Below are 20,006 nucleotides of genomic sequence, written 5' to 3' on the forward strand. Positions count from 1 at the left end.
ACACCTGCCCATCAACAACAGCAGCACCCATCCAACTTGCAACCACTGCAACTCCCAGCGCACCATCACCTGTCTGTGCCCCAATCACTGAGGTGTCACAAACATCCAACACAATCAAAGAGTGAATTGAAGATTTGGAATGTTGACTCCACAATGCTGAGGCCCACTGCCAATACTATGAGATCGAATGTATGAAATACAACAGGATGAAACCATGCAGACACTGGACAGGATGGCTTGTAAGCTGGAGGCTCTGTGTATTTGGGTATATGGATGAGCATTGGGTGACAATCTCATTGATCTCTTAGGGCCTCTGGCAGATGAGACAAGTGTGGATAGGACAGCAGGGTGAATGAGGGTGTCTATCATTTTACTCCTCCATGGTACATATGATGTCATTTTGTATTTCCATTTTAATTGACCACTCATGCTCCATCATGTATTCAACCTTTATTTATGAGTGAGAAAAAGACAATAATGGCTAGACAGCCAACAGAATTGTGAAGGATAATCTCATTCTACCTAAAACAACTGCTTAATGTATCCAGATAGGCAGAAGCTTAGTGAATGCATGGCTTTGTGACTGTAGAATAGTTAACTTGAAACTTAAAAAATGAGATAGCAGGATGGTCTCATTCTGCTAAAACTGGAGCTGATGGAACCTGATAGACAGAACCTTTGCAAATGAACAGACTGTGTGATATGTGATAGCAACCTGCCATCTGACACAAATGCAATTAATAGTCTGATTTGGCCAACACATCTGAGTCTGCTAATATGGCTGCTGATGAATCCCAATAGATGGACACCTGGCAAATGAGTGGGCTATGCTATTTACAGTGTTCACTTGAGAGTTACAAAACAAGATAATGGCTAATAATAGGATAACAATGCAAAGAAAGATGTCAGCCTGTGAAAACAGCATTCCATGGATCCTGATAGATGGAACCCTTCCAAATGAGTGGCCTGCACAATATGCAAGGTTGATATGGACTGTCTTGACCTTGCTAACACAGCATTTGATGGATCCTGATAGATGGAACCCTTCAAAATGAGTGGACTGTGCAAGATGCAAGGCTGAGAGCAATCAGTCATCAGATGCAAATGCAAAGCAATATTCTCATTGCACTAATGTAGGATCCAAGGTATGCCCACAGGTGGGACATGTGCAAATGAGCAGATTGTGAGATTCACAAGGTTCAATTCAGGGAAAACATTGCATTCTGCTATTGCAGGAGCCAATGTATTTCAATAGGTGGAAGCTTGGCAAATGAGCAGATAAATATTTCTCAGCAGATGGAAATACAACCAAGGGCATTCAGCCAGTCACTAGTGACCAATTCACCCTCTGCAGTGAGCAATAAATATTCTGTTTCCCAACAATGGTTTGTTGCCATTCATCTCAGCCTGCAGACACATGAGCCTTTCAAGACAAACAATATACATACTCATGTCATACCAGACATATCCACAATGGAAATAAAACATGTGAAAGGTGAATGAATGGGCTAGCTTGCCACTGGACGTCTCCTGTGAAGTACCTGCTGACCTGCCCATCAGCTACAGGGTGGAATGCAAGGGTGGGGAATGGAAACTGCAGGTTCACATTAAGCTAACATTTAACTACAAATCTTTCTCCAGAACAAACTGAATATCAGTCACATTCATGGCCTGCCATTTGCATTTGGCATGCTTGGCCAACCTTGAATACATCATCCTCTGCCTTGCTGCATAACACTGCACCCCAGGAGCTCCAATAGCACTGCTTCCCATCTGTATCTTATGCCATTCTTTTGCTTGAAATCTGAAGAAACTTATAGCCCATTGAAATTCTGATATTACAAGCTCTTCCTCTTCTTCCCAATGATCTTTGATGGATTTTGCTTGCAGCCAATGAATGTGATAAACTAATTGAAGAAAGTTCATCAACCTTAAAGCACTGTTGAACAGTAAGGTCAACATACATTCAGACATCCAACTCTTTGATTCTGTGTCCCATGGAATGTCGATCAACCAAAACCATGGAAGATGGGTTCTGCAGTGCTCCTGTGCATTTTGGGAGAAGGCCACTGTCTGCACAGCCAGGCCTTCTTTATGAAGCTCTTGATAACATCCTAAGATATCTGCACCCATGCCAAGTACAACCATGGCATCTCTGCATTGATTATAAATCATGGCCTGTTTTTTTACTGAGACATTGATAGGCAGATCATATCCCAGGCCTGAGTTTTTGTAGAATAGCTCTTAGCTGTGTGCACCACCCCATGAAAGACAGCCACCTTGTCTGCCAATGTAAGATGGAGGCCATGTAGTGCATCATTAGCTTGACCTGTGTGAAGCTTCAGCTCCATTTCTGCAAGATTTTGAAGCCCTTGAGCTCAACATGCATCAATGCCAAGAGTGGATGGAAGTGGCAATTTGTCCTGCAGTCCTGCCAGGGTTCCATCTGAAGCAGGGCAACTCATCCCCCACATCATCCAGCCAACCATCATCTGAAGCATAATCCTGCTCTGAATTTGCATCAAGAAATGCAGTCTGCTGTACAGATTCACTGGTGGAAGTGTTGGAGCCCACTTCAAGGTGCAGCTTCAAGTAAATCATGGCATCTGCAATAAAACCCTGATTGTTCAGATGCAATGCAATCAGCATGGCATGCCATAGCCAATTTTTTCAATTCTGATGCCCATTCCCTGACATCCTTTCTGTCCATGTGAAGTGAGGTTATGGCCTCTTCTAAGCATAAACCATGCATGCTAGCCAACTAGCTGCTCCATGTAGGCTTCCACTGGGTCTTGGTTCCTCCAATAACACTAGTTCAATGGCATGCACTGTTGGTGCTTCTCATGATATGTCAGTATTTTGCATTTATCCAAAAAGGCAGATGCCATACCCACCCTTAATTGAACTTTGAAGATGTCCATGACAGATGGGTCATCAACATGATCATGCAGTGCATGAATCTCTTGCATTTGCCAGCTGTTTTGCCTGCTCTGCAGTCAAGGCTTCATCTAGCTTTATATATGCCTGCCTCACCAATGGTGCACTGCTGCTCGAGCCACTTTGAGCTTCTGTGATAGGCTATCCACTTAATCTTGGATGTCAGAGAGTGCACTGCAAGTGGATCCTCAGACTAACCAATCTGAATCATCTTCATGAAGTTGGAATCATTCATCTGGAAATCCAGCAGTTCTTGGCAGATGTGGTGAGGTCATCCTGCATGCAGATGCAGATGCCACATTAAGGATGGACCACAATGTTTCAATGATTTCTCCATCTACCCATCTGCCCACCTTGATGAACAGTGGGGCATACTGTGCATAACATTCCTTCTTGTGCCCATGCACATGCCATATGCTGATTCCAGGGATAATCCAAAGTGATGATGGGATATCAATCATCTCACTTCAACCCACACACTTCCACAGATTTGTCATGTAGGAGCAGTTAATGTTGTAGAAGCAAACCACTTGTTTGATCCCTTCCATATTGTATCCCAATGCATTTGCCAAAGAGTAGTCCATGTTCAACTGTCTGCAGCACCATCAGCAGGTGTCAAAATCAATGATTCAACCTCATACCTTTCTCCTTTTTGGAAGTCAACAACACAATGCAGATAAAAGCATCTGTGCCATGTGCATGCAGTCACCCCAATTCCAGTCGCATGAAACTTTCCCTGGGCTGTGTTTGCCTGACTGATAGCTCTGTGGTTGTTGCAGGTGGATTTCTGTGCCTGAGCTCAGATTATGTTTTGCATGGGTTGAATGAATCCATACCTCTGTGATATGTGGAGTGGCCTTCAAATAGTCTGCATAGTGCAGATTGGTCACCATATAACCTAGTCCATCCATCAACCACACTTGATCTTCAGATTTCCACTCATGCATGTGTTCCACTTTAAAGTTTCTGTCCATTACTACTGTGCAGGTGAACTGCCAGCTGGAGAAGGTCAGCATATGAGGATTGCATTATTGGAGCTGCTTACTGGTCCAAATCCTCATTGGTGTCAACATTTATTCCAGGCTGGGGGCATGCTGTGCAAAATAATGCCAGTCTGGCTTTCTCTGCTGACCTGGTTGTCCTGTGGAATCCATTCCATTTAAGTAGCTTGAGGTATTGCCATTTCCATGCAACCCATAGAAGCTCATGGTATCTATCCTGATTGACCCTTCAGACCTTCCAACACTTGGAACCAAAATACCAAATCTTACTGGAATGAGGTGTGGAAACACACTGGATGTGATCCAATGCAACTTGCTGTAATAGTTCATACTGGATGTTCCACATTTCAGGTTGTCCCTCAGGAAGTCATCCAGAACCACAAATGTGAATGCCATGCTTGGCTTCTTGAATGTTGAGGGAAATAGTTTGGCTCTGAGTAACTGTATGTATCAGGTTTCTGCAGTCTTGCATTCACACCAATTCACTACAATGAAATGAACACCTGTGACATCCATGACAGTGAGATATCTTGACCCCACTGGAGGATGGAGGTGCTTTGGGTTTTCTTCAATATCTTCCACATCTTCCCATTCTTGATCATCCATGGGCAGAGGTTCACCTGCTGCTTGCTGGGCTTGTGCGATTGCATGGGGACAGGGTGCTCCACCATGTCCTAGGTGCAACTGAATGCCAGTCTGTGGGTCTTGATGTGAATGTAATTCTGGGAAACCAACTGATCTCTCACCATGTGGAGGGCAGATTCCTCATAGAAGTCCCCTGTCCACTGTTGGATCCTGTGGAAAGGCAGTTCTGCTATCCATATGGGAGGAGATGCAGCGATTGGACAGGAACAAGGAGTTGAGAGGGAGCAAAGTCCAGACCAAGTGCAAGGTATGCTCTAAAAGTTCTGATTCAGATGCTCACAATTCAAAGCACCCTTGTAGCTAATACAAGATTGGTTGAAAAAGCCCCTCCATTCAAAGAAGCCCTGCATTACCCTTAGATCCAGTTACAAATACTCTCTGTGCAGGCAGTGGTCTGCAAATTGTACCAAGAGCAAATACAGGAGAAGCTTGCAAAAATGAAAGTGGAAGAAGGCAATACCCATGGAAACAAGCAGATCCAACAGTATCAGAATGCATTGACAGCTTTTATTCAGGATGACCTGACAGAGGAACAATTGGCTGCAGCTGAAGACATAGTGGAAAGGTGGAATGGGCAGGAAGGCCCCATGCCAGAGACAAAAGCAAGGTGCGATTGTATGAGGTCAACTTCCCAGTCTTCAATTTATCCTGGTTCCCAGGAATGCAGCCAAGTATGGGTACAAGTATGTCCAAAACTTTGCAATGGAGATGTGGAGGTATTGCAGAATGCACATAGTGTGTATGGCTGGGTGGAAAAATGAGGAGGGAACTATACAGGCATGCATGTGAGTCCACCATATTCTCCTCTAGGCCTAGGTAAGACTCATGCAATGACAGTATGGACTTCAATAATGAAATTGCAGATGGAATCCCCTTCAATGATGTCTGCACACTGGAAGGAAGCTGGTGAGAGTACCTTGGGGAAACATTTGAGGAACCAGGAACACTGCCTGAGCATGATGGTGAGTCAAGTCCCAAATGTGCTCAGAAAAAGACAGTGGCAAATGCAATGAGGACCAGCAAGGTTGACTCTGTGAAATTGGTGAAAAATGCCAATGGAGAGATTTGGATAGGGGAACTTGTGGGCCTTAGCTGGGACCAACTACAAAAAATGATTTGTGGATTTGTGACTGCTCACTACTGTGAGTGGCCAGAGTATTTAGTGTCCTTAATCTCTGATGAGTGCTATCGGGATTAGCATGTGGAAATCCCTCATCAGCAGTGCTGTTCAAGAATTTTGGTCATCATCAAGTGGAAATGATAGCAGCCTGCCATCTTCCTGAAGGATTTACCTTCAACTGTGACCCAAGTCACATGTGGATGACAACAGCTACCCAGCTGCTGTCCTTTTGGTGCAAGCAACAGGAATCCCATCCAAATGATGTGTTTGGATTTCAGAAATGGATTGATTGATCTGGCAAGCTGCAGCCACTGGTGGATAGAACTTTGGTACCCCTCCAGGTTGTGAGGCAGCAGAAATACTGAAAGACACCTGCCCCAAAATGCAAAAAGAATCCCAGAAGGAAAATTGTCAAGGGCAAGGGTAAAGCACAGGAAGAGGGAGTGGCAGATGATAGCATGGATGATAGTGTGGATGACAGCGCAGATGACAGTTTGGATGATCACAGCAAGGCTGAGGTGAGTGATGTTGGAACAGATGGTCCCTCTGCTAAAAAGGTGTGCCATGTGTATTTTCATGCATGACAGATCAGCACTAATGTGATTCTGGTCTTCAGGTATCTGGTTGGAGGCAAAACCATGCCAAGACACCATTCCCTTCTCATTCCTGTTCAAATCCCCCACCAGCTGATGGTTCCCATAGTGAGTGGCTCTCTGCACCTCCAGCCCATGCAAAGACCCCAGTGCATTGTCCATGAAATAAAGCACTAACTGACAATAATGGGTGGGAAAGCAATGGCCATGAATCTGATGATGAAGCTGATGAAGACACTTATTTGCCCACCCTATCCAATTCAAAGAAATCAGCAACATCCCTGAATAGTGAGCTTCCTGCTGTAACTTGTATTTGCAGCAAACCCTGATCTGCACTCAGGGAATGAGTACACAACTGAACTACAGGACCACTCAGAATATGCAGATGAAGATGGATTGGAAAGCATTCCTTTCACTGACCACCCAACTGAGGAGGGGTCAATGAGCAGAAAAAAAGGTGGAAAGCTGAAATCTGCCCTGAAGTGCACACACCAGGCAAGTTTGGTCATGTTGAATCAGCTGTTATGGCTAACAAGTTTGTGCTGTATATTAAGCAGGCTCTGTCAGAATTGAGTGAGCCAGACATGAATTGATGTTGACCTGGGGCCAAATACTCATCCAAGTCCAACCATAATGGATCTGTGACCACCAATGCAGCATCTGCAAATGTGAAACAGGGTGTCCCTGGGAGCACCTGGAAGTCACCTCATGTCAGAAAGGCCCCTGCAAGGCCAGATGCAGATGTTCCATCTCCTGATGCAAAGAGATCGCACAAGCAAACAGGCAGCAATCAGAAGTGGAAGTAGTTGTCAAATCCCTCAAACAGTCAGAGTGGAAACCTTTTTTGGAACTCATGTATGGTCTATAGAGGGCTTAGCCTAGTGTGACACATTAGAATACAAGTGTATGGCATGTATGGTGTCACACACCAAAGGTGTTTGGTGAGGTGGACATGGATGTAGCTGATGAATGGAGGTGAAGACCATAGCCCTCATGCGAAGGACAGCCAGCAATGTCGGCAGTCATCCCTCGCACAAGAACAAGTTGTCAATAGCAAAGAAAAAGGAGGAGGCAAGTTAAGCACCAATAAAATTCTTAAGTGCCCATGTATGGCATTCCGGTTTTTGATGTATCTCCACCAATTCTGCAGACACCGAAACCATTCCCACACTCGCTTGTAGTGCTCAGCCACGCAATCCTACCTTCCAGGATTGGAAAGGATTTGCACACTCCACACGTTTCTACAGCACTCCCTCCAAAAGACGCTCATTTCACTAATTCTTCTGATATGGCTGCCTCCACATCAGTCGTTTCGCTTGTCCCCTTTGCTAGGGACCATGGCTACATATATCTACCAGGAGTTCCTACCAGCTTCCGTCCTGAAGTGTCCTGGTACATCCCACCCTCATCTGCCCCCTCTCAGCCCATCCAGCTTGGACAGTGTGTTCTTTTTGTCAGTATGACCTCCAGGAGGACGTTCTTTGGTCGCCTCAGGTCTGTCATTCACTTGAAAAGGTCTTATGTGGTTGTTTCAGTCTCTCCAGTCCAAGAAGCATATGGATCCTTCCTCCCTGCCCCCTGCAACATCTTCATACCAGTCTCGTCCATCATTCTTCCAAAATTGCAACAGCTACAGTATAATCTACTGTTCTCCACTCTCCCTGATCGCATCCATGACAAGTATGATGCACATCTTGCCTCCTTGTTGCAAGATACAGCAGAAGATGCTCCCCCTTCATCCTCTCTTCCAACAGAGCCTCATTCATGAAGTTTTTATTTGCTTCACTGAGAGGATGGTTTGGGGGGGAAAGTTGCAATCCCCTATGCTCCTGTCACCCCACAGACCCCCAAAGCTTGACCCCTGTTGACATCTGACTCACCCTGTCCGCTTTTGGATGTACTATATTGGCATCAGATCAGTGCTGCCTCTCTGTCATCCCACTTTGGCCTAGATGTGATCTCTTCAAGATGTGACATGCACAGCCTCCCCCTAATGTGATTCCAGTGCACTTTCCCAGTTCCTGACATTGCTTGACTCATACTGTGACATTCAGACTGTCTTTGACTCACCTGTTGCCAATACTTACCAATCTTTTGACTTTGCTTACTGATTCTTCGCTTTTTGGCTTACTTATCCTTACCAATGCTTACCAATGCTTTCCAAGACGATTACCCATTCCTTACATTCCTTACTCATCAGTTACCAATCACTTACCAAGTGTTTGCACGTTGTTTTCCATAGGCAATGCCCCTGTACTGTATATAAGTCACTGTACTTAGGTAGCAAAAAAAGAAGACATCAGAGAGCCCCTCTTGCTTGCAATTTATCATCTCTCAGTAAATCATTCATCAGCTTTGATAGTTGAGACTTTATTAAGGGCCTAGCTATCATCTACTTTGCTTATCATCATCTATCATCCATATACTTTGCTCCAAGCCCTCCCTGAGCTCAGTACAGCTTAGGACATTGAATTAAGTCACCATCCATCCTTCTGTAGGCTGACAGCAGTCTACCCTATCGCTTTCTATCACATTCTTGCTCCCTCTTCGTCAGGAGCACCCCCAACCCTCAGCACTCATCTTTGAGTGTTGTAGCTTGCAAAAACCCTCCCAAAGAACAGGTTCTACCATCTAGGTACCGCATAGGCACACCACCACTCGCTTTCATTGTCTTTTGTGTTGGTTTTGGTTGGTTTTCACCACTGAACCTCACTTTGACTCACAATGGTAGCTCATGACACCATGGTGGTTGTGAGAGGCATCTTTGATATCAGAGAGAGGGATAGTTAAGTGGGATGGTTGAGCATGACAATTGAGTGGAGAGCTGAGTGGGACAGGTCTATGTATTCACCATGTAGAAGCGACTGGTAGCTATCTATGTAGGGAGATATTGCTGCTCATCTCCCATGTATTGCTGTTACCCAAAATTTGGCTCCATCTGCCATTGTCCAACCTTGCTTCCCATGGTGTGAATGATATTCTTGCCATTGTTCCTACAAGTTTAAATCTTGATTGATCATCAACCTATCAGTGAACCCATCATCATCGAATATGTCTGCTGAACAGTCCCGCCAAGTTCATTTCCATTATCAAGGTGAGGTTGTCTTCATTGTTGGATCCAGTGACCTAAGCCATCCACAGCTAATGTAAGACCAATTGAGCCAAGGCAATCTAGCTCCTGCATGAAGCAGTCCAAAAATCTGGAGGAGCCACTAGTACAACTGCATGAGTTGTGAGAGCCAACCCCTCCACCAATTGTCTCAAGTGGAAGGGTGGATATGGCAGAGTCAAACATGGATATTGTGGCTGGTGAGTGAACATGATTTCTCTCCAAGCTAAACAACAAACATTCTTTCACTATAGATTCATGTGAAAGCTTGGTGGATCAGTTCCTGCAGGAAAGGGAGCCAACTGCTCTGGCACAGGGCAGAATCATGGCCAGTGAGTTGGCATGATTGCCCTTCAAGCTAACAAAAAAACTACTTTTCTAGTAATATATCCACACAACAACTTGATGAATCGGTTCCTGAATGAATGGGAACCAACTGCTCCCCCAGTGGATGGTATGAATGTGGATCTACTGGAGCAATTGCTGAATGCACAGGAACCATCAGCACTGCCAGTCATGCATGAGAAATTAAACAGGATGGACAGGTCTTCAACACCTGCACAAGACATTACTATGCAGGTCAATTTTCTGGCAGACTTGCAGAATGTGCAGGAACCATCTCCTCTGCCCATCACCTGTGAATCATCAAATCTGAGGGACCGATCTCCTTGACCTGATTCTCTGACTAACCTGCTTGCTCAATTGCAGGATATGAGGGAACCAATGCCTCCCCCACTTGTTTCAAATGTACCTGTCAAATCTTTTGACTTGGCAGTGGATGAGGACAATGGTGCAAACTGTTTGACTCTTGGCATGCCCGAATGATCAGAGATGAGGGATCTTTTTGTGGAAATATGCAATGGTGAGCATTTATTTGGTTCTATTCATGTGATCAGTGATATCCATTGATTATGTAGGTGAACTTCCATCTGCACAGCAATCTCTTCAAATGGAACAATGGGGATTGGCACCTGTTCCACATTGCGATCAAGGTATGGGCATGAGCTTAAGCTGATACACCTTTGACATTGATAATTTTAGTCCTGTGTGCCTTACATGCTGTAGTATCTCGCTATCACAGAAACACCACTCCCAGTGACACACCATTCAATCCCACCCTCAATAGGCACCTTGTGTGGGCTGTGAATGCTATTGTGAGAGAATTGGGCACAGCTGCAAGGGACCAGTATGGTGCAGCCTCTCAAGGCCTTCGACTCATCAATATGCTCAATTTGATGGAAGTCATTCATTATCCACATTCCACCTTTGAAAATTGTCCAGAGCCATTCATCACCAGCCAATCACACCCATCTCGCCAGTCTGTGGTAGAGATGGGTATCCTCTACTTGGCATGCCAGATCGAGGTGGCTCTGAACCCCTGCCCATCTGTGCAATGTCTGACAATCTGCCCATCTGCATGATGGCCTGAGTAGGTTTATTTTTTTTGCAGTTTATGATGCACACCCTTTAGCTCTGAGTACCCGCCCAATCTATGATGTCAAAGCACCTGCCCATTTTCAAAATCTTGGCAACACCACCTGTCCAAAGTTCAAGAGCCAGCATATCCTAATAAAATACAAGATCCACATTGCCTACTAAATCTTACATTAAATTTTGCAGCTTCAAATCAACAGTTGTCCAGTTGCAACTGGTCTAGGTAGTAGGTCATCCATCTGCAGTGATTGACACATGGGAACATGCACCAACTGATGTACATTGGCATGCATGTAGTATGCCAGGCATGCTCTGTCACTGTCTACAGCTCCCACCCCATGCTCCAATGCTGAACCTGAAAATGCAATGATTGTCCCTGGGTTGTAGTGCAGCCACAGATTCAACATTGGAATGACACAGTCCAAGGGCAGGTAGTCACCCACAGTTACCAGTATGTCATACCATGGATCCCATCCATTGATATCCCTGTGGTAACAAGTTGCCTGATTCACCATCACAGACATGCTGCTACATGTGGAGCTCCATATCAGCAGTATGGAGCTCATATCTGAATCTGCCTGCTGTTCCACCTGTTTGCCAAGGTGGATCAACACTTCCCTGCCATCTGCATACATTCATGGATGGATGACATGCAGGATCGCAGATAACAGGGCATTGGTGTTGGACATTTGGTCAACCCATTCCCTTGTAGAAGTGTTTTCCATCCTGGATTTGAGCAGCCATGAGGCTTCCAGGAAGCCATTTTGGGGCTTCAAGACAGATGAGCACTTTATTCACAAGGAAAGAAATGATCACCCACTCCATGACCCTGTTGAAACCATGCAGGTGACAGGTTGATGGCACCTTTCAACTCAGCATTATTGCAGAAATATGACTTGTCCATCTGCCATGCCTGTGGGGAAGCCTTTATGCTCTCCTGCAGTGGTTCCCTCAGAAGATGAAGGTGGTTCCATATGTTGGCCTGCCATTGCATTAAGTCAGTAGAATATGAGATTCTGCATTCCCTTACCCTTCTTTTTGGGCTGAGAGCATCTGGCAAATACCAAATGCAGATGGTGTTTGAGTTGGTCACCAGAATGGATGGCTCAGTCACTTCCATGTATCTCTCAGCAGCTTCTGCATTGCAGGTTTTTCCACCCTGATTTTTCCCAACATTGACTGCAGAAAGATGAAAACTTCCATCACACCATTATGATGGACTTACTTGGGCAACGATAGGCCTGTGAGATTACTGACAATATGTGATCCACTTCACATAACACTGGAAACAGAATTGATATATCTGGAAGGGTGTGAGGTCCACTGAATACCTCCTCTTGAAATCTGGCTTTCATGTATGATGCAATGCAGTCTGTTAGTTCCATTTGCCATCCATGGGGGGTTTTAGATGTGTCTTGCATAGTATTCATGCTTGGGGTGGATGAGGTCAGAGTTGTATAGTGGGCAAGCCACTTGCAGCTTGTTGGAAAATTATGGCATGTTGGGACGCTTGCCTCAATATTTTGCTGTGATCCAATCAATATGTTGTGATGCTATATGTGCTATTGGTGTTGGGCCCATCTTATGTTGCAACAGGGGTGGATCTTACTGGACAGACCTGTCCTTGTTTTATGGTGATATAAAAGATATTACTGAAGGGCCTGTCCATATGTTATGACCATATAAATAATACTGCTGAAGGGCCCATTCTTATGTTGTGACTGCATAAATGATACTGCTGAAGGGCCCTTCCATATGTTGTGATGCTATAAATGATATTACTGATGGGCCCATCTTTATGTTGGGACAGGGGTGCATCTTACTGGACAGGCCTGTCTTTATGTTGCAACAGGCATACATGTTGCTATTGACAGGCCCATCCATGTGTTGTGACCATGTGATTGATATTACTGATGGGCCCATCCTTATGTTGGGACAGGGGCATATCTTACTAGATGGGCCTGTCTATGTGTTGTGACACTGTAAATGATATTACTGATGGGCCTGTCTTTATGTTGTGACAGGCATACATGTTGCTATTGACAGGCCCATCCATGTGTTGTGACCATGTGATTGATATTACTGATGGGCCCATCTATGTGTTCTGACACTGTAAATGATATTACTGACAGGCCTGTCTTTATGTTGTGACAGGCATACATGTTGCTATTGATGGGCCTGCCCATGTGTTGTGGCTGTGTAATTGATATTGCTGAAAGGCCCATCTTTATGTTGTGATGTGGGTGCATCTTACTAGACAGGCCCATCCATGTGTTGTGACCCTGTAAATGATATATATTGAAGGGCCTGTCTTTATGTTGCAACAGGTACATCTTACTATGGACAGGCCTGCCCATGTGTTGTGATGGTATAAATGGTATTATGGAAGGGCCTGTCCATATGTTGTGACACTATAAATGACATGACTGATGTGCCCATCTTTATGTTGCAGCAGAGATGCATCTTACTAGATGGGCCTGTCTATGTGTTGTGATGCTGTCAATGATATTACTGATGGGCCTGTCCTTATGTTGTGACAGGTGAACATCTTGCTATGGACAGGCCCATCTATATGTTGTGACAGGGGTATATTATCCCAAAGACGGGCCCTTCCATATGTTGCCAACTCTGTAATCTATCATAGATGGGCCCCTCTTTATGTTGTGACCCTATAAAGCATATGATGGGTGGGCCCATCCATATGTTGCAACCTTCTTCATGATACAATAGGTGGGCCCATCCATGTCTTACAGTAGCTTAGCATACTTACTTGGTCATGGGCCCATCTATATGTTGCAGCATCCTTACCCTCCACAGGCCCTCCCATATGTTGTGGAATTGCATTTACAGGCCCATACATATGTTGCCCTCACTGTAGGCCCTCAGGCCTGTCCATGTGTCATGGCTAATCTATTTAGACAGGCCCATCATGGGGTCTATATAAGTGTTGGCATTCTGGCATGCAGGCTACCTATATGTTGTGACTAAGTGGACTACATGGGGTCTTTGTTTTTAGTCAAGGTTGCTCTGAATGATAACTATGTGCCTTTCCCTCTGTCATTCATCCAGGCTGTGGATGCTGCATGCTGCTGCCTTTCTTTGCTATCTGAATCCCCTTCATACCTCAAAGCACCCTGTGTAGATTAGTATACAAATTTTGCAACAAATAGGCCTACACTATTTCAGCAACACTACAAAAGCCATTCAGATAACCACATACATACTCGGATTATTAAAATACACTGCTGGCACAGATATCAAATGGGAACACAAATAGCCGAAATACGAAGGTGGCGCAGTAGGAGTACGTTAGGAGTACGATCTATACAATCTCTAGTATTGAGGCTTCAGGATCTAAGATACTGGCTAGGTCTTGAGCACAAGCAGTAATCATGCAGTCGCTCGCGATCCTCTTGTACTGGTTGGAATGCAAGCTCTTTAGCAGAAGTGCGCTGAACGGTTGCTCTAGCTGCCTCAGCAAGTTCCAAGCAGCATCCTCATCGCTCCCGGTCGGCTTTCCAAGTGATTTTGGGTGCCAAGGACGGACAAGGATATATGCACCGGCCTTATTACTAAGTTGATTTGACAATGTGACACTGACAGGCCTAAGTCGCGATGCGTGAATCTCGTATGTGTGACCTGAGGGGCTAGTCGAGGACCCTCGCAGTCGGACGGCCGTGACCGGGTGGATGATGGAGGGTAGCATAAGCCTCTTATTATCACATCGCGCGAGTGGTAACTTTAAAAGCTTATTGTACAGTTGCCTCGCCTTTACAACGCCCAGGGCTTTCCGTTTGGCAGAGTCGCTGGGGATCGGCTGGATGTCGGGTTCGCTCTGGTACGGCATAAGGTTGGCAGGAAAACAACTGTTGAACGACGATGGTTCACCAACCCAATCCAGAATCGAAACGTCTCCCGAAATTGATATGATCTCTGCCAGGAGACGTCCGAGCGCATTCTCCGCAGATTCGCCGTAAATGATTGGCAAGTGAACGTTGAAAACGCCAAAAAGGGAGTAGGCAATATCCTCTGGTTCAGTGGTACTACGGCCTGATGCCCAGTGGAGTCTGGTTCGCGCGTCATCCACACCGGGACAAAAGTTGGTAAGGTGTTGTTTTGCTACTCCCGTAGCCTTGTGGAGCTCCCCAAGCACCGCAGGATCTGTTTTGTGATTCGCGGTGACCCCCTTCTTATAGAGTGACCAGTCGTACATACAGAAGATGACGGCGGGTGAAGCCAAGAGTTCTTGGAGTGTCCAGCCTCGCGTGAACCAATCGCAACTGACAAGTGAATCAGCGTCGAAGGCATCGAAAAGGTACACGATCGTCAGCGATGACCGGCGATACCAAGAAAACATAGACGCGATAGCTTTCTGTAGTTCGGTGCTGCTATCTTTGTTGATGCAACACGTATCGCTCCATGCCCACTGGAAATTACGTTCGAGAGCAAGAAGGCAGAACTGTTGGAGCTTCGCCAGACCGTCCGTGCCTCGCAACTCATAGATATTTTTGTCTTCAACATCGCATAGTACGGGCTCATCACTCCCCCACCTGTGAGACAGCATGGCAATTTGAAAGAAGTCTGTAACCTCACTACCGATCTCCATTTGGAACCGCTGCCTGTCGAGTGAAGAGGCTGACGACAGGAGCCGCTGGTATTGAGGACTACCCTCGAAATAAGATAGCTGGGCGGCTCGGTTACACATGACCCCTGTCGGAGTATGTAAGAGGCGCGGCGGAAGGTTTCCAACAATTGCATAAAAGCGGTCTTTGATGAAATTCTTGATATCCGAAAAACCAGAAGATGGAGGATCAATCCCGGCTCCCTTTAGGCGAGCCTCCGTTCCAACCTTTGCTTTGCGGCAACGTGCAAGACATTCCAGAGACAACGCTAGATCGGGTTGCCTTGGAGGGTACAACCCCGTCGCAGTATGCGCCAAGCTAATGGCCTCATCGATGTCGTCCACTAAACCCTGTTGTTGGAATTTTTCGAGAAGGGAGTCAGCGAGGCTGAGAAGAGGCCTGCATCGATTCGGCAGAGGAGTATATTCTAATGCAACCCGGCGAAGAGATATGATCTCTTCCAGATCCACCACGGAACCTTCCTTCCTAAAGCGTTCATAAAGGCAAACGTCGAGTTTGAGAAGAATTCTTTGTCTCTGAGGGTCGGTTGGGATCATGCATTCTGACGCTGCTCGCCTCATCGTGATTACTTCGTCTAAATCCTCTTTCGTTCCTTCCTTTTCGAACCGTTCAGATAGGAGATCAGCAAGATGGATGAGGGTATGATGGTGGTGTGCGTGGTCTGGTGGAGTTAATTCCAGTACAGTTCTCCCGATCACGATTAACGTGTCCAAACTGCCGTTCCTCCCCTGCCCCCTGAACTCTTCAACAAGGCGATCGGCAAGATTTTCCACAGCTAGGCGACTACTTGGGAGTCGCAAGGGCATACTGTTCAAGGTAGGTCCCGATGGAAGGGAGAGGAGCTCTTTCGCCTATGTATGAATGGAAACAAGTTTCTTCCCAGAGAAATTGAATGCAATTAAGATTGATGTACCTGAGTCCCAGCTATACCCTTGACCTCTGCCTTCCGAACGGAACTCGCGGAATTGTTTCTTGGAACTCCTACGATTCCATTACCGCAGGATGCCAAGAGTTCCTGGACGGCGCCCCACGCCGTCTCGGGCTTTCCATCAAAGGGCTTGCCATCAGGCAACGTGCTACAAAACTGTACACCTTCATCATTTGCTTGACGTCGAAATTGAGTCATTGGTGTTTCCATACTCTCGTTCGACAACCATGCGATGTGGTACGAAGTCGGAACGACACGAATGACGCTTGGAATGAGATTTGAACGGCATGTTCGTCGGAAAGCACCAAGATGTTTCGAGACTTCCAGGTTTGAGTCGCCTGCACTAGATGCAAGGTTATGCATGTACAGCACTCCAACCGCCTTGCACGGCTTAATATAGCTAACAGATAGGTTATTCATTGCACGATGTATGATGAAGTATGTCTTACTTTGAATCCATCCACTTTTTCAGTGTTTCCTCCCCATCTGGGCCGTCGGTGTAGAAAGACGGCGTCCTTACGATAACGATGTCACTTTGTATCCCATCGAAACGGCACCGTTCTGCATGAACATCTGCGGCGTCGGCATTCCGGCCATTGCTGACTCGAATATGAACGTTTTCATGTTGCAAAAGGGTTTTCATAAACTGGTGGAGCACAAACCAATCCACTATAAGCGACGGGATTGAACAGGATAGATGTGGATCCTACCGGACTCTTTCCTGAACCACTGGGACCTACGATGCTAGTTGCGCTCTCGGTTCTACTGTGTAACCAAGATAGCACCAGTGCACTCACAACACTACGGTATCGGTCGGTAAAATCGCTGTCGTCTTTTTAGACCTGCGAAACCTATCTAACAGACCCATTTCGCATGAGTCGCAAGGTCGGATGGCAAAGGGGGACTGGGTAGGAAATGGATGGCGTGACCTCGTCCACAGGTAACGCGTGAGGCGGCCTCGTGCTCAAGACCGGGTGGGCGTCTGTCAAATGCCGCACCCAGGTTTGGTGGACTGCTTATGAGTACCCGGAGTCCTACTTTTTTCCTTCTTGAGAAATTTTGCACATCCTGCAGGGTTTTCATTCCAAATGAGTGAATGAATCATTTCAAGTGCATATCATGTATTGGTTATGATGGGATATATAATTGTAATATTGTATCTCCTATGGTAACTTGGGAAGTGCCACCTGCATCAGCACTAACCTTGCTTGCTATTGCCATACTTGTGTCTCAGTTACAGGGAGATGACTTTCATAGTAGCTTTCATTGTGTGTAGTCTACAGTGCACTGTCAATGAATAGTGTCCAATGTCTGTAGTCTAAAGTCAGTGTTTTAGTCCAACAAGTACTAACTAGAACAGGACCATCACCACTGGCAGGCACCTTGTTTACCACCCCTGAGCATGCCACATATGACATATGCCACCCAAAAGATGCACAGCATACATTGTACCACATCTTACACAGAGACAGCCATGAAAGAGGACTCAAGATCATGTACTACCTATATTGCAAACACTTGTGACATGCCTCCCATGCAAGCCAATCACATCTCATCACTGCTGACAAACTCCCCTCCAAGCAGGTCAAGCCCAACCATCATGAGAAGGCAAGAAATGCCAAGTTGAACTATAGAACTCACAAATTATCCTCAATGAGAAAAGATTGCCCATGCACAAAGGGGTCCATTGCCCCACATACATACCCCCCCAAAAGCCAAATGAGGTTAATGATTCCCAATGTTTCAAAAACATCTGCAGGGGACATCAGCACACATGACACATCAGCCATGTTAACCCATAAGCAACTGCAGTCTGCAATCGACCAGGGCATCAATCCACACACACCAGTGGAAGCATGGACATCTTGGCATGCCACCAACCACAAACTGTGAGCCACATATTTCTGGAGGGTGGCCATTGTCTTGAATCCAAAAGGACCAAAGTATATTGGTGCAGGATTGACCATGGTCATGAGATGCAGAGTTAGCACTGGATAAGCACAAAAGGTGCTGTCAGATGAGAAGAAATTCATCACAGCCATGCTGTGAAATTCAAAAATTGGTGATACAGCAGTGGCCATATTCAAGATGACCACATCAATGGAGCAATGGATATTTGAGAATGATGTTACAGCACAAATTGAGGAAGAGATGCATGGGCCACCATTCACAAGCTGTTGATGCATGATCTGGTAGCCTGTCATGAGCAAGTAAGTCAGCAACAGCACCCCACAATGAGATGAAGCACTCACCCTCTCATTCCAATAAGACTGTGATGCAAGTCATGTAATGGCAGGACACATATATATTGAGGTCACAGGGGAACCATGCAGTGTCATTCACAGGTAAAAGAAGGTGCAGCACACAGGAACTGGAGACAACAGTGTAAGGAATCTGCATTCCTTGGATGCATAAGCCCCTATCATCTACCATTCCATGATTATCATTACATTCCCAGACCTCTCACATACACCACCATACACATGCTGCATCCCTGCTTACCTCACTACCTTCCCATGCCCTCACTCCCTCTTGTGCAATGCTATACCCACAGCCACTGTGCTCCAGTCACTTCCCATCCTTTGGATTCTTCCTTTTAATGTGGTCTCTGTCCCCTTTTTGTTAGTAGTATACCCTCAGCCTCTGTCCTGGCCTGTCCTATGTGTATGCACTGTCACACAGTTTTTCTTTACCTGTACCTTGTCTTACTTAGGTTCCAGGTTTGCCTGGACTATAAAGCTCTGTACTTAAGTACAGAATAATACCTTTTGGCACTCAGAAGGTCACCACAAGTTCTTTTTCACTTCATCTACACCACACATCTCACATACCACTGCACATGAACTATGTATACCACTCATACCACTCACATCACCAGTACTACTCTGCAGACCATGCCACACACATCACAAATCACTACCACTACAAAGTGCTGGGTCTCACCTTCTAGTCTCAGCAGTTCAGAATCCCTTGGGATGAGCAATTTGTTCCCTTCATTTTTCATTGTTGTTATCTAAGCCATCTAGCTCATATCATACAGCTACTTGGACTTTTCCTACTACTGGAGCCCACTGCAAGGGATTCTGCTGTTGCTTCCAGAAGGTCGCTCAGGTGCACTGCTGAATGCACCAAACTAGAAAATTTACACCTGCACTTTCACAACCTCAACCTGTCAGAAGACTCCAACCTCTTCCACCTGTTTCACCTGTAACACTGGATCACATGCAATTACCTGCTGACATTCCATGGGTACTACCCATGATCACTCCTCCTGATATTTTGGCAGATCAGATATCCATTGTGCTGGATCACCTAGATCTCACTGCCCCTGATTTTCCCAGTGGCTTTATCCACTTGACTCCCTGAAGACCTGGAACCCTGCCATCACCTTTAACACCCATCACATCATCTGATTCATCATCACCAACACCTTCTTTTTCCCATCTCTTTGACACCTCCAAATCTATACCCAGACTCTCAGTTCCATCTGCCACACTGCCATGACCACTCACTTGGTTGCAGACCACCCATCAGCCAATTAGTAACCTGCCAACACTTCTGCCAGTCCACTTGCACACCATACCAACCACTCTGCA

At 45.8% G+C, this 20,006-nt stretch overlaps 1 protein-coding gene across 1 annotated transcript; it reads right to left on the reverse strand.

Annotated features, from left to right (window-relative positions):
• Positions 1–14,062: 14,062 nt before the first annotated feature.
• On the reverse strand, positions 14,063–17,417 carry F5J12DRAFT_409788 (uncharacterized protein). The gene is made up of 4 exons (XM_051739285.1): positions 17,121–17,417; positions 16,860–17,056; positions 16,396–16,810; positions 14,063–16,333 (listed from the first exon to the last, which is right to left on the reverse strand). Exons 2-4 carry the CDS (start codon positions 17,051–17,053, stop codon positions 14,162–14,164), a joined length of 2,781 nt encoding a protein of 926 aa, XP_051596233.1. The 5' UTR covers positions 17,054–17,056; positions 17,121–17,417; the 3' UTR covers positions 14,063–14,161.
• Between the last annotated feature and the right edge of the window lie 2,589 nt (positions 17,418–20,006).

The sequence above is a fragment of the Pisolithus orientalis genome (genome assembly GCF_024613125.1).
Source record: "Pisolithus orientalis strain OTSU chromosome Unknown F5J12scaffold_41, whole genome shotgun sequence".
Lineage (NCBI taxonomy): Eukaryota > Fungi > Basidiomycota > Agaricomycetes > Boletales > Pisolithaceae > Pisolithus > Pisolithus orientalis.